Consider the following 15,113-nt stretch of genomic DNA (forward strand, 5'->3'; position numbering starts at 1 on the left):
GGGCTTTCCATTTTGATTACATTTGTAAACCCAAAACAGAAGCACAGCCTCAGTAAATGCACCTTCTGTGTACTCCTAATCTATACAAAACATGGGGTCCGGCTCAGAGTTGGGGGGTCTGTCCATGAGGCAGTCTTGTGATCCAAAGTCCCGGTGCCACGTGAGGGTCCTCCAGGAATCAATGGATTTTCTCCTTAGCTTTGCTTTTCTTTAGGCAAGTAAAGCCAGGACTCCTCTAACGAGTGGAAAACATCTTTTATGAGTTCCTGGTTCAGCAAGACAGGAGCTATTAGACATCCAGGGATATGTTTTTATCCATCATTTGTGCTGTTTGGCAACATTGCCTCAGTGCTGAGAAACTGGGTCAGTAAAAGTTATTATGAGTGATAGTGGCCTTAATTAATGACCATAGTTGTGTTCTAGCAGTTAAAAGGAATAAAGTCAGAAACTAAGTTGTCTGTGTTTTAGAGAACTGGCATTTTATAACTCAAATTCAGTGGAATTCCATTAACTTTTTTTGGGAAGGGGTGTCTCTGGACTTGAGCCTACTCATAGTACCAGAAGCAACCAATTTTGAGAGATGATGTCAGATTTAATAACGTAGAACAAGCATATTATTTCACCACCTTTGAACCATCAGTGACACATTTACTAGAGTCCACCAGTGTACATTTTGTAAGCTGAATCACATGTATTTTTGTCTGTGCACAAATGTCTAAGTATAAGATCAAGTGCTTAAAACCCCAGAGTTGGTGGACTAAACGGGAAACACGTGTACTTTCAGCATGAGATTTCAAACCCAGGTCATGGCTCACAAACTTCTGTCACAAGTGTACCTCGGGAGGAAATGAATGTAGATGGAGAAGAGGGGTAACATCTTTGCCTTGTTATTTTCCCACTTATTTTAATAGAAATGTGCCTAAAGGCAAGTGACTGGAAAATAGTGGCCAAAGGACATTAGAGAAACCAAACTGGCCTCTAGGTGGTGCTTGGAAGCAGCGTAGGGAAGGCTGGCACTCTTCAGGGTGAAAAGGGTATTAGCTGAGGTCCAGTAACCTGCAGGCTCCAGGGTAACGTCTGTATCCCACTGTGACCTGCTCTGCAGTCTCCACAGGTGATTACTGGGCCAGTTGAAATACATTTCTCTTTTCACCTATTCCTGTATCTGTTAAGTTGTTATTATGGTTATAGCTCATGTCGACAAATCATTGCCATTTAAAGTCAACAAACACTTACTCAAAGGGCTTTTGTCAAGCAGGTCATTCTGCCACAAAGCTGTCCTTAGAAACATCTGCCTGCTTCTCTCTCAGTTTCCTATTTGCCCAGCACTGTCTTGTCCAGATGGAGCATGCTGGACCTGCAGGAGCTACGATTCTGTTTGCTTGCATGTGGGATGTTTCCCAAGGGAATGTTTTCTCTTTCTTTTTTTTGGTAAAGTTTTTAAAAGGTATTATAGCTGCTACATTTGATATCAAATATGAGTCTGTAACTCCTGTTAACAACATTTGCCATCAATAAAAACAAAGACACCTCCCCGTGTAAATCATAATAAAATGTGGGTCGATGTGTAAATCCACACAAATCTTTTCCTATTCGCATGCTGACTGAAAAGGGAATCTTCAGCATAAAAATGTAAGAATCTGTAACTCCAGGCAGATTTTAACATATACTTTTTTTTTTATTAAATATGTAAAAAGATCAATGCAAGTCAAGTTATTCACATATTCAGAGACAAAAACTATTCTACCATGCGACAATAGGTGGGTAATGTAAAATGAATGTGATACATCTGAATAAGACTTTTTCATCTATTATGTCATTACTTATCTATATTTATAATTAACAATACATATGTTTACATTCCTTTCAGTTTACATTTAATATATAACAAAAGCTTTATGGTGTACTATTTAGTAAAAGTAATCTGAATGCATATTAAACCTTAACGGAATAATGGAAATACTCACCAGGGAAGGGAAGAGTTCTTGGTTCCCTTCTGGAATTTACTTCTCTCAGGTCAACAGGTGTTTTCTTTTTTTTTTTTTTTTCCTGCTTTTCTGCTTAGAACAAACATGGACTTTCTCTTTGCCCCCTGCTTCGATCACTTCCTATCTGACAGCAGCAGTGGAAGTGCTATAACCAGCCGACAGTGGGCATGAGAGGGGACTAAGGATGAAACTGGGCTTCCTGAGAGGGAGAAGTGGAGCACGCACCCAGGGACACTTCCCGCCCAGCCTGATGACATGTGACCAGGGGCCGCCAAGGAAAGCGTGCCCTGAATGCCGAGATGAGAGAATGCTGGGGTCCCACCATCCATGGGAAATGAGTGGGGGTCTGTGCAGAGGCTGGAGGTGCAGCCTAAGAAGACCGACTCAAATTCAGCTGCTCAAGATTCCCCAAAGCATCTGAGACATCAGCTGGGGTGCAGCACAACAGAAGACTTTAAGATGGGGCCAGAAAGAAGACTGTATAGCTCTTCTCTAAATAAACGAATGGTCTGCCCCAAGCCTTCGCGAAGGAGAATGGACTATAGTGACTGGGGAAAGTTCTCTTTGCAGGCTAAGAGATCTGGCCAGCATGTTTATAACTGAGAAGGCTGGGGAGCTGGAGGACAATGGAGTGGTTCCTGCAAGAGTCACCAGGGAGGCTTATGCAAGCTATACAGCAGTAAGGGGTTGCTGGAGAAAGCAGGATCCTGACTCCCTGCTACCCATTCACGTGCATCCACATGACAGGGGTTTGGTCATGATCCACCGAGCACTGGGTATGACTGAGATGTCCAGAGCAGACGAAGAATGGCCTAGGAACCACTGCAGTATCAGCTGCATAGAGTTATTGTGACCTTTTACAAGAGCTTTTTTTTTTTTTTTTAAGAGATCAGTGAGTACAACAGGCTCAGAAGGGCAACACGCTGTTAAGCATGATGCTGTGTATAGCACATGCCACTACTACTTGTGACCAGGTGTGGGAGGACGTCACTGCCGAGAGCCAGGCTGTCCAGCCTTAGAGAAATAAGCTGCCGCTATAATGCAGAGTGAGCAGGAGAGAGAAGAAAGGGAAACCAAACACCACGGAACATCTGTCCAATTCTGCACAGTGTGTTGCAATAATCTCAAAAATACAAGCCATCTTTTCCATATAACTCAATAAATATCACTTTGCTGTAAAAGATTTATTTTGGAGAGACTTCTTTTGGTGAAAAGCTTCAATGCTAGAATTTAGAATTCCTATTTCATCAATTAATAAAGAAATTTCAAAGCTTCAGGATACATAATTCAGAAATTTATTTTAAGCTTTTCAGTTAAGCGGAAAGTGGGGTGGGCACATTTGTTTCTTGTTTTTGTTGCACCTGCTAAGTCAAATAACAAGTGAAAGTAAATCTAAAGTTAGAAACCAAGGTGAAATGAATGATCCAGGAAGGGATACCATCTGTCAAAGGAAAAAATAAAGAAATAAAAGAGGCAAAGACTTGGAAAGAGACTAAGAAAATGTGCAAATATTAGTTAAAAAAATAAGGAATGCTTTTAATTCATTAATGTTTCCTCTATTTATGAATTGCCATGGTTTAGCTAAGGTCAATGACAAGAAGGGCCCTTGTGTTAAAGAGGGAAAATTCTTTATTCTAGAAGATATTGGAGTCAGATTTTTCTGTGCTGTTATTCCAGTGTCTACTCCAGACTGCAGAACCATGATTCTCCCTTGCAATTATGCTCCTATTAATAAGGTCTTCACTTCTAGCCTTACAGCAAGTGTGTGGCATGGTGCAGGGCCTTGGAGCTCAGGGCTGCACACCTGAAGTTACCCTTTAGTAGGGATCCCCTAGAGTGAATGGCAGTTTTGTGGCTGAAACCTACACAAAGAGGAAGAGGAATGAGGCAGGAAGACCTGTACCCAACCAGACCCTCTTTGGACTGCAGAAAACTGATGGCAACATCTCGGGGAGAGTGGCTGCCCACCGGAGAGGACCCTGAGAAACCAAACAGCATAACCTGGGAAACGGGCTACATGGGGGGCAAAGGACATGGTGACAGGGCAAAGTTGAGATGGTGTTTTCCTTGAGTGAATGTCTTTCAAAACTAACAACATACTGTGTAGTTGTCTAACATGCTGATGGAGGAACACTGCTGGGCCCTGAAATCCTAGCTTTGAATCCATTTTTTCCCTTTAGTATTGTGAGTAGAGGGAGAAACTGACCTTATGTTTTCCCCCATGACACAAGTCACCGTCATTATGGCTTTCATATCAAGTATCTGTTTCCCTTTGTTCCAATTATTTGACCAAATTTATGTTCAGAGGTTAGACTTGCAAACATCAAAGCACCACAAATGTGTGTGACATCTAGTGACACTGGGTTGAAAAATGCCAATATAAATACCATATATCAAATTACCATTGTTTCACACCAGGATAAAAAGAGGGGTGGTGGCAGTGGTGTTGGGGTGGGAAAGAGTTGTTCTGGAAAGAAATGAAGAAAAGAGCAGAACCAATCTCAAGCAGCCAAGTGGTGAAGTTGGATGTATGTGACCCTATGATCTCTCGGGTAGGCGGCCAGAGGGCCGTCCGCTAATACACCTTGGCAAAGAAAATGGGAACCAAGCGCAGTGGCTGGCATATGCAACAGTGCGTTGATGGTAACGGCAGATTGGGAACAACTGGTTTCTGTTGAGCTTGGGGCCACACATGTTCCAATTCTCCAGAAGAAACGTTCCCACGCACAATGGAAGTGTCAAGAGCAGCCGGGGCGGGTCAATACTCTTCCTGCTGCGGGGGCTGCTGGTCGTGGGCTTGCTCCTCTGCTTCCGGCTCTTCTGTGTGGCCCTCCTGTGGGCAAGGGAGAAGTGTCAGCTGAGATAATTGACTGGGAATGGGGCCCTGCAGCGTCCCAGCCCACTGCCACTGCCAGCATGGCATCTCAAGGCTGTGGAGGGCACCAGGCTTAGTCAGACACAACTCGCCATGCAAATGTCTCCCAGCTTCTGGTGGCCGATACACGTGCAGGAACGCCTTAGCTTCTCCATGGATCAAAAACCAGATCATTCTAGAAAGCACAGTCATCAGGCTTCAGGCACCCAACTATTTTGTTTCCGAAGGAAATCTTCACAGAATACATGGCATACTTTCCTAACCTTTGTAAAAGAGTAAACCAAACACAGTGACCCTAGAGCACCATGACAACCATGAGTTAAGCTGCTGTAATATAAAAGCAGCACCCCTGGCCTCTGTGGTATGTTGGGGGTGGGGTGTCACTCCTCACTGATGGATAGGGATGTGGGTTTTTGCTCCATTTCCTAGTCCCTCCCTGGCTGTCATTCTTCTTGCTCCATAGTGTCCGCCTGAAGGAGACCCTTTGTTATGTTACTAAACTGATGTAGGCTTAGACACTAGAGCAGCAGTGTTAGAGGCTCCTAGGCTAAGGAAAGGACAGCAGGCACATTTCATGGGTTGCCCCAGGCAAGGAGGCCCCTCCCAACGAGGGAGCTCAGCAGCTTTAGCTCAAGGACTTCGGGACGTCTACTAAGACTGCTTGGGGCCCTTTTGACTTAACTGAGAATCAGATAGGTGAGTTGCTCTTCCCACTGTTTAGAAATAAACAGCCCTATTTATTCCTTTGCCTAACCCAGTGAAGCCCATCATGAACACCAACTCCAGGGAGCACTAGCCTAACTCAGCCATATCTGTACATTCATTCATTTTCTGAACTCACACAAAATATTTGCTGTTTTTCACCTTAGCTGACGGAGCATGGCTAATCAGAGGAGTTCCCTGTTCCCTCAGGAAGGGCACACAGCTTCTGTGATGCAGTCTGGAGCATGTGCTGGGACATACAGAAGTGCCCATGCCTCCCACACCTGGCATGCTGACTCCTGAGCACTGAACTGCCCAGGCCCTTCCCTGTCTGTCGGGCCCCTCTTCCCTGGAGCTTAGGACAAACCCATCTTTAGCCAATTCAAAGATGGCATGATCATCTCTCCAGATCACTGCTTCTCTCTTCTCCTGCAGCATTTATTTTCTTCCTCTGCTATGACACTGATTTGGAATCTTGTCTTGACTCTTTCGGCCCCATCCACTGGATGCTGAGGTTACTGAAGTCTGGGATAGGATTCTTGGTGCCACATCTTTCTTATGTAAGACTCAATCCATGTTGTGTTGAGAGGAACAAATCGCAGTGGATTCAAGAATGAATGACTGAGACCATCAGACTATCAGCCAAGGTCACAAGCCACTTATTTTCCGAGAGCCAGTAAGTGGAATGTTAAGGTTACAACATGGACTCAAGTTCACATCCCAGCTCTGTTATTTACAGGCTGTGTGGGTTTGGGCCTAGAACTTAACTGCTCTGGGCCCAGTTTCCTCATCTGTAAAGTTGGGGATAAGAGTATCCATGTAGGAGCATTTTCAATGCATTTCATTAATCAATGAATCAAAGGACTCCTCGAATCCAATAGAGGAGATAATGAGTTAAAATAGATAAAGTGCCTAGAAGAGTGTTTGGCACATTGTAAACAGAAATGTGAGCTGTGGTTATTATTTCTTAGTGGGAAAACTCTGGAATATATTCTAGAAGTGCAAGTAATTTTTTAAAAAAAGTAACCCTTTCTGTGACAACCAACAGTAGACAGTGACATTGTGTTGAAAACTTGGGATAAAATCTGGCATTGTCTCTTACTGTGTCGACAGGCCCCTTATTCAGCAAATGTGAGCTCTCCCTACCCCATGACCACCCTGTGTTCACCACCTAAAACTGGCTCCACCTCTGGAATGTTAGGCCCAATCTCTTGCTCTCTCTGACCACATCATGTGTCTTCCTGACCCTTGCACTCCTGGATTAATTGCAGGTGCTTTTTGACCTCGGGGAGATCTCAGAGCCCTGATCCCCTCTTTACTCCCCTTCTGCCGGATCGACCCCAGACCGCTAGGCATCACAGCAGCTGTGCTCTTGGCGCTTCCTCTGCACAATGCTTTGCCCTCTGCCTGGCACATGTGAGGCTGGTCCTCTCAGCTCAGAGTTAGTGCCTCACCGACAGTGTGGCCATACACGCTTGGGGAGCAGGAGAGAACTTCTTCCTGGACCAGCATGGGACAAGAAACAGTTACTGGCCTTCCTAAGCCAGTGCTCTCCTCTCATCCAGGGGAGAAGAATGAAACTAACATTCATGGGAGTTTGACAGGAATGGTGGGCTGGGAACTCCCAGCTGTCTGTCCTGCCACATGCTCCTCTAAATTACGAGAAAGTCACTCCTCCCTGAAGCCTCTCTCACTGCCTGCACCCCCGAGTTAATGGCTTCCCTCTCCAACCTTCCTATCCTCAGTTTCTGCTTCGGTGAGAGGGCGCACCACAGTCCTGCATGTGTTCCTGCTGGGTGGCTGGCTACACATCTGTCTCTCCAGCCAGGCTCTGAGCCCCCCGCGGTGAGTTATGTTGTTTTATTCAGCATCCTAACTCTTGAACGTGAGTGTGGTGTCTTCCATATTGTATTGCTCAAACTTCAGTTGGTCTAAAGTATGCTTTTCTTTATATAATTGTTTCTGTGCATGTTAGACTGCTGAAAAGATTTCAGAAATGAGGATCTGTTTTACATTTTGCAGAAATTCTCGTTTGCCCACGTCACAACCAGGAGTTTATTGTGGGCTAATGGAGTTCAAGTTGAAAGACCTAGATTCAAGTAATCATTGAGCCTGTAACAAACTAGAGGGCCAGGAAGCCACTAGGCTAGGCCTCCTTTCCAAACACATCTAACAAGACAGCAGTTTTGCTGGCCTTGTCTATGGCTCTGAGGCTTCCAGATGCCCAGGGCAGCTGCTCCTCATGCAAACCCAGCTTAAGTCTCAGTCACAGGACCCCTCTGTGATGTCATGCATCTGCAGGAACTGTGGACCCCAGACAGCTCTCACTGGGAAATACCAGCAAAGCTCCCAATTTATCAATGGATTGCTCATGCTTGGCATGCAAGTTAAGGCAGTCTGAGAGTCTGGCAGAACACATCTGTAATTCTGAGGTGTTACAAATCACAGCTGAGAGCTCACAGCCCACACAATGCTACTGCAGGCTCACGGGAAAAAACAATCTTTTTCTATGCCTTATACAAGAATGAAGAACTTAAACCCATGTCTAAGTAGAAGGCCAGGCAAAACCTATACCAAATATAAGACTAATGCACCAGAGCATCACTTAATAATTCTACTATGTGCGCATCAATCTATTCACATCTTTCCGTTTAGCTGTGAGTGATTGTAAGAAGACTATCATTCTTTAGTTTCCTTACAATCATTAGATAGAGAGGCAAACTGGAAGATGGTATTGAAGAAGGCTTTTGGCCACTGTGGGAGGAAAATGGGGGCAAAGGAGAGAGGAAGGCCCATCAGGAAGCTCCAACAGCTCCTGGCTTCCTAGCTGTGGGAGGCACCACCCTGTAGCCTTGTCTCCTGCCACCATGCCAGCTGTGGCTGCTGGTCTTTCTTCTCTGCTTTGCTCATGCAGTTTCTCCCTAACTTAGCTCTATAGCTGTTGATGTTCCCAGTCGCCCTGTAACATCCAACACAAATGCCAACTTTGCTATGAAGTCTCTGTGTGGTCCTCCAGGCAGCTTTTATCTGCTCCCCACGCAAGTTTATTTATGTCTCCATTATCACATTTGTCATCATCTGACACATATTCCAGTTAGTCATGTCCCTGTCTGTCTCCCTTACTGGGACTGGGAGCTCCTCTGAGGAGGGGTTGGGTCTTTTTCTATAGCCAACACTTAGCCCAGTGACAAGAGGACCTCCAGTGACAGAAGCACAGCCTGTCCCTGCAGGAAACAAGTAACTGTTCATAAGCTGGTGCCCTTCAGCTGACAGAATCCACAGGGAGCAGGTAGCCAATGCCTCAGCCCAGACTCCTGTGGCTCCAAGCTAAGTATCAGGGGAAAACATAATGAGAATAAGTATCTGCTCTGGAAACTTCCACTAGGTTTCTACAACTGGGAATTGAACCACCTCTGTTATTTTCTACTCAAAACTCCCACCTGGATTTTCACATCTTCCACACATCATATTCTGGGATGGCTTAAATATAAGAATCAGAGGCCAATCAGTGTTAAGTAATCACTCAGGGGAAGAGATCTCCCCAGCAAATACTCCTACTTCAAATGTCAAAGCAAAGCATGTCCATCTATGTTTAGCTGAACAGCACGTGCTACAACCTGGCCTTCTATCTCCAGGAGGGCTCTGGGAAAGGCAGACAACCAGGCATCTGTGCCATCTCAGTTCTGTACACACAGCTGTACCAACAGCATCATGAACAAAGTGCTGGCACTTCCTCCCAGATGCCATGCACATCATCCATGCACATCATCCCTGCACATGGGTGCAAATCTATCCATCACCCAAGTGTAGGGCTGGCCAGAAAACAGGACACAATGTCAGGGGAAAGCACAGTGGGGCAAAAGCAGGATTCCCAGAGATGGGGGCAGTGGTGTATGGTGGCATCGTAACCACTAAGCACATTCTTTTCAAAACTGATGCTTTTATAGACCATAGACATAGGGGAAGGTAGGCGAGGGTACAGCTTTAAGAAGGCTCACTCCCCCAGAGTATGACTGGCTATGTGCTTCTGGGTGGTTCCAGAGAAACCAGATTCCATATTCTCAGGGAGAAATGAAAATACTTGGAGGCGTTACGATATCTAGGATGATTTCTTGGACCTATGGCAGGTGGAGTGCTGGGGGGCAGAAAGGAGAGTATCTAGCTGCTCCTGAGCCTCTTGGCAGAGTCATGCATGCACAGGATATGGAAAGCACCCAGCACGGCATCCAGGCCCACTGAAGTCTTCCTTTTCTTTCTGCATAAAAACCAAGGTTTAAAAAAATGGGTCTTGTCACATTCCAGATAAGGACACCTGGCATATTCCAGATAAAACGGCTTACTCTCTGTAGAAAACTCAGTATAGCCTGATGTGTCTCTTTTGGAGTTTTACAGACACAAAGTTGCAATAAAAATATCCTGGAACTAGAAAAATTAAGCCAGCAACTGCATTTGAACATCTTGCTCTGGTAACCCACACATGCAATTTATGTTAAGGCTGTTTTCTCTGCCAGATTCAACTGCCTGGTTACTCTGAGTAATTCTCTTCTTGAATTCTGGGTACTCCCCAGCATATACTTATAGGCCAATGCCTCTGTCTCTTCCCCTCTCTCTTCCTTCCCTTAAATCTATTTGATGATGTCAGCGCAGTGCCAGAGATACAACAAAGTGGGTTTAAAAAGTTACAAACTGGCTAGAAGAAAACTGAAGTTCTTCATGGATGCTGATTTAAAATCAGATGAATGCCCAGAAAAAGAGGCCACAACTAGGCTTTTGAAAGTGCAAATCAATAAAACGAGATAAGGGGAGTCATTTAGAGAAAACCCAGGTAAAAATTTGGAAATTTTTAGTGTGTTCAACTGAAGACTGTCAAGTAGACAGTCAATGTTGAGGCTTTCCCCAATTGGTACCATGTTCATTTCCTCCCTGCTCCATGGTAACCAATACTCGGCAAGGGAGGTAACATAGTCCTTATGATTTTAGCCTCTGAGTTAGATAAATCTGGGTTCAAATCCTAGTGCTGGAGCTTATTAACCATGAGCCATTGGGTAAGTAATTTCAACTATAAAATGTAGATAAGTAACTACTCACCTCACAGGGATGTGGTTAAGATCAGAAATCTACGTGGGACATGAATACAATCCCTAGCACATACTAAATGCTCAATCAGTATTAGCCATTACTACTGTCATAATACCATTTAAAAGGTGGCTCAGAGTTGGAGAAGGGAGAACATAAACTCAGGATTCAGATTTCAGGGTTCAAATGGAAATTATTCTGCTCCTAGACTTGGGAAAATTATTCAACCTCTCTGCTGCCTTAGTTTCCCTCATCTGTACAATGGGATGACAACAATAGCTAACAATCCTAACAGGATTCTCTAGAGAATTACAGGAGCTAATAAGCTAATACACATCAAGCCCTAGGCCCTTCTACCTCAAACCCCAACCCAGGTGCCTCAGAAGAAGAGGTGTCTGCTAAACTTATTATTCAGTCTTAATGAATGATGAGGCCTTAAAGTGTTATTTCTTCTTTTTTGGGGGGGGGACGGAGTCTCACTCTGCCACCCAGGCTGGAGTGCAGTGGCACGATCTCAGCTCACTGCAAGCTCCGCCTCCCGGGTTCACGCCATTCTCCTGCCTCAGCCTCCCGAGTAGCTGGGACTACAGGTGCCCGCTACGGCGCCCGGCTAATTTTTTGTGTTTTTAGTAGAGACGGGGTTTCACCGTGGTCTCGATCTCCTGACCTCATGATCCGCCTGCCTCGGCCTCCCAAAGTGCTGGGATTACAGGTGTGAGCCACCGCGCCCGGCCTAAAGTGTTCTTTCTTCTTGGGATGCCTGCATTTTAGTTGCATGTACATTGCAGGAATTGCTCTCTGAATCCAGATGGTGGCAAGGTGGTGCTGGGATGTATGTGTGTGGGGGTCGGGTGGTGACGGGTATGGCAGAACAGAAACTGAGTACAGTCATCTAGGTAGACCCCCTGGAAATCACACCCAGGAGGCAAGAGCTCTTGCCTGAGGCTGTCCACCTATCCTTAGCCGGGAATTCAGTGGACCTCTCCAACACTTCATTTGGAGTTCACTGTCAGACAGTGCTCCTGCACATGGACTCCCTCTTGGGACAAAATCTGGCATGAGGTTAGACTCAGGGTTTCCCTCGTTTGAAGGGCAGGGCTGGGAAGAAGATTCGATCCTGCATGCTGGCCTTATTCCCACTAGCAGGCGTTATTACAGACAGCAGCGCCATTCACTCAGCCTCATGGTGCTGTGGAGACCTCAGCTGATTTAGCCTCAAACAAGCTTGTGAAGAGAATAACCATAGTCCATCTGGTGCTTACAGAGGGCAAGCACTCTGTACACACAGGACATCATATATGTGACGCTGTGGCAGCTGCAGACACACTACAGATCAGTCTCTGGTTTCTTCCATCAGATCTGAAAATACTGAGAACCGGATTTTATGAAGCCATCATGGAAACCAGGTGGATTCTCGGGGCTTCAAATTCTGAGCTATTGATAACCAAGAAATAATTTAAACCAAAGTATTTGGAAGAAATGAAAAAAAAAAAAGTGGTAGAGAGCTTCCAAACCACAGATACAGTGCCTTACAGTTCAGGAGAATTTCAGTGCTAGTATTTTGAGGCATAAATGGAGTAAACATTTGCCTGGGATTCAGCTGGAATAAGAAAGCAAACGTGCTGATGGCTTGCTACGTCCTATAGAGAGATCAACACATACAATTCCACTGGAGGCCCTCAGAACATCACAGGCCTCCAGCCCAGAGACTGGGCCGCTTCCACTAGCATCAGCCTGACATAAAAGAAGCTGGACACCCCAACCCCTCAACTTGGCTCAGTCGAAGGTGAAGCCACATCGGGCTCCCACCCCCGCCTCGGGCTGCTGGGCCTCTCTCTCCTGCCACTGGCAGACCCGGGGTGCCTTGCCTCAGTCTCTGCCATGCATCCTGCCCCCTTCCTCTCCTTGCTTCCTAGATTCTTATTCCTCCCCTGTTTCTCACATCTGCTTTTCATCACCCTGACACAGCCACATCCTGGGTCTCCATCAGCACTTGTGAACAGCAACTCTGGTGGCAGGTCCTCCCCATAAAGGAGGTGTGCATGTGGCTGTCCCACAGCTCTGGTCTGTCCTGGCAATGAGTAACCAAGACAACTAGCTACGAAGTAAAAACAGTCAGTTATGGGCCTTCTGGGGATGGGAAAAGCATCTAGATTATTTTCTCCTTTAACCACACTCCGAATTTGCATGAAGGAGGAATCCATATACAAATTCTTAATGCTCATTTGCTCAGAGAACTGCAGACCACTTGGAGTTTGGCTGCATAAGCATATTTTTCTGTCAAAGCCTTCCCCACCCCACCCATCTCTTCCCAGATTAATGTATGACTGCCTGTCCCATAGGCATGGGTCAATGGATCATGATGATAATGAGGTTTATTCCTTTGGGACTATCAAACGCACTCAGCCGAGTGGTAATTCTCACTGAGGTCCTGGGGACGTGTTCCAAGGCATGCCGATCTACTGTGCTTTGACCAAGAGAGTCATTTTAGAACACAGGAGTCACGTGCTCCTCACACTTACGTGTTCTTCTGAAGCATACAGGACGTCCATTAGTCGCTGCACGAGGTCATCATTTTCCTGCCCGTGTTCTTGGCAGAGTAGCTCGATCTCTCTCAACTTCCCAAAGTAGAAATCCCTTTCCTTTTCCACGCCTTCAAGGGCAAGTTTTAATGAATGTACCTGCAATGGAGTGAGAGTGAAGAAAAAATACCACCCAAAATATAGTATAAGAAGTGACCAGCAATTCCTGTAAATAAAACCCAAAACAGAGAGAGAGGGGGAGAGGGAGAGAGAGAGAGAGAGACAGAGAGAGACAGAGAGAGACAGAGAGAGACAGATAGGGGGGCAGAAATAACCGATGTGTAAGTCTGAGGGAGAAACAACAGGGCTGTTGTCTGGAGCTTGACCCTGGGCCAAAACGTCCAATTCTCCACAGCACTCTGATCATTCCCTTCAGGCAACTGAGCGTTTATTAACCAGGGACAGAGTGGGCCTTCTGCTTGTGCGGCTCCACTCAGGCTGGGAGTGAGCTTTCGTCTGCTGCTAACATAGGCTGGAACACATCTTTCCTCTAACTTGTTACTGTGGTCTGAAAGTTTGTATCTCCTCAAAATGTGTATGTTGAAATCCTAACACCCAAGGTGATGATGTTAGGAGGTGGGGCCTTTGGGAGGTGGCTGTCATGGGGGTAGAGCCCTTATGAATAGGATGAGTGTCCTGACAAGAGGCCCAAGTGAGCTCATTCATCCTTTCAGCATGTGAAGACGAAGAGAAGGTGCCATCTATGAAGAATGGGACCTCAAGCAGACACTGAATCTGCTGGTGCCTTGATCTTGGACATCCCAGTCTCCAGAATTGTGATAAGTAAATTTCTGTTGTTTATAAGCCACCCTGTCTAGAGTACTCTGCTCTAGCAGCCTGAACAGACTGAAATACTTGCTCATCTTCTGCAGGAAATGGAGAATGGGAGGCGGAAAGAGAAGCAGAAGAGAGAGGCTGTAAGCACGGCTATTTAGATTTATGTTGAGGACCTTCCCTCCCTTAGATCACTTGCATGGAAGCCGCCCTTAGCTGTAGACCCTTTCACAAATGATACTGAGCCACATTAGACAAACGCTCTCCAGGGAGAAAGTGGGGCTTCGTGACACGAGGAAAACTAGGTGAGACCGAAAGCCTGGCTGAATGGATCTGTCTCAATTTCTCTAGTTCGGGCTTTGGGTACGTCACTGGGAAGGCAGGAGGGCAAGGAAGGCCTATTCCCTCACCACAGTAACCCTCATGCCTTCTTTCTTCCTCTCGATCCTGGTTCACAGAGTTTCCAGGGATGTGCAGCTTCTCACGGTGGCTACAGAACAGTCCAAGTGAAGGGAGGAGGCAGCGGTCAAAAGAGGGTCCAAGAACTCAGATACCCAGAGCTAAAGAAACCCTGATGGGGTTGTGACTAGATCTGGCTTCAAATCTCGGTCTACCAGGCACAGCAGCTACACTCAGGCCCAAACTATTACTCTGTTCCTGGTCTCTGAGGATCTCCATTTGCTTAAACCCTTTGTTTATTTTTATGTAGGGTATATGCTTCAGGTGGTAAATTAAATCTTTCATGGCCCTCCTTAGGTAAAATCTCTCTGTCATTATCTTAAAAATCACCCCTAATAGAATTTCAAAAAATTAATTTGGAATGCAAAATTTCCTACTCTCTCCTTCTAATAATTCCGGGCCTTTGTGTATGCTTTATCCAACTGGAATTACTGATTCATTCAAACACACACTGACCCCACGCAGCGTCCATCCTCTTCCTGTGCACCTGGCAAACCATATCCATCCTGTAGATTCAGAGTTACCCTCACTGACGCCCCCAGGTGGCTGCTTGCAAAGCAGAGGAGAACCAGTTTGCTTTTAACTCATTTCTATTAATACTATAGCTTGCACATTTGTAAGATGTAAAAAAAAAAAAAAAAAAAAAAAAAAAAAAAA

The 15,113-nt window shown here is 45.6% G+C and overlaps 1 protein-coding gene across 4 annotated transcripts in view; it reads right to left on the reverse strand.

Moving 5' to 3' along the window:
• Positions 1–1,657: 1,657 nt before the first annotated feature.
• The window catches only part of MAPRE2 (microtubule associated protein RP/EB family member 2), a 167,202-nt gene continuing 153,746 nt past the window's right edge, over positions 1,658–15,113 (reverse strand). For all 4 annotated transcript variants that reach the window (XM_017874060.1, XM_017874062.1, XM_017874061.1 and 1 more), the window contains 2 exons: positions 13,164–13,322; positions 1,658–4,821 (listed from right to left, as the gene is read on the reverse strand). In XM_017874060.1, the coding sequence (XP_017729549.1) occupies positions 4,747–4,821; positions 13,164–13,322 (234 nt within the window). In that variant the 3' untranslated portion in view covers positions 1,658–4,746. The remainder of the gene's footprint in view (positions 4,822–13,163; positions 13,323–15,113) is intronic.

The sequence above is a fragment of the Rhinopithecus bieti genome, unplaced genomic scaffold (genome assembly GCF_001698545.2).
Source record: "Rhinopithecus bieti isolate Rb0 unplaced genomic scaffold, ASM169854v2 scaffold_5260, whole genome shotgun sequence".
In the NCBI taxonomy this organism is placed as follows: domain Eukaryota; kingdom Metazoa; phylum Chordata; class Mammalia; order Primates; family Cercopithecidae; genus Rhinopithecus; species Rhinopithecus bieti.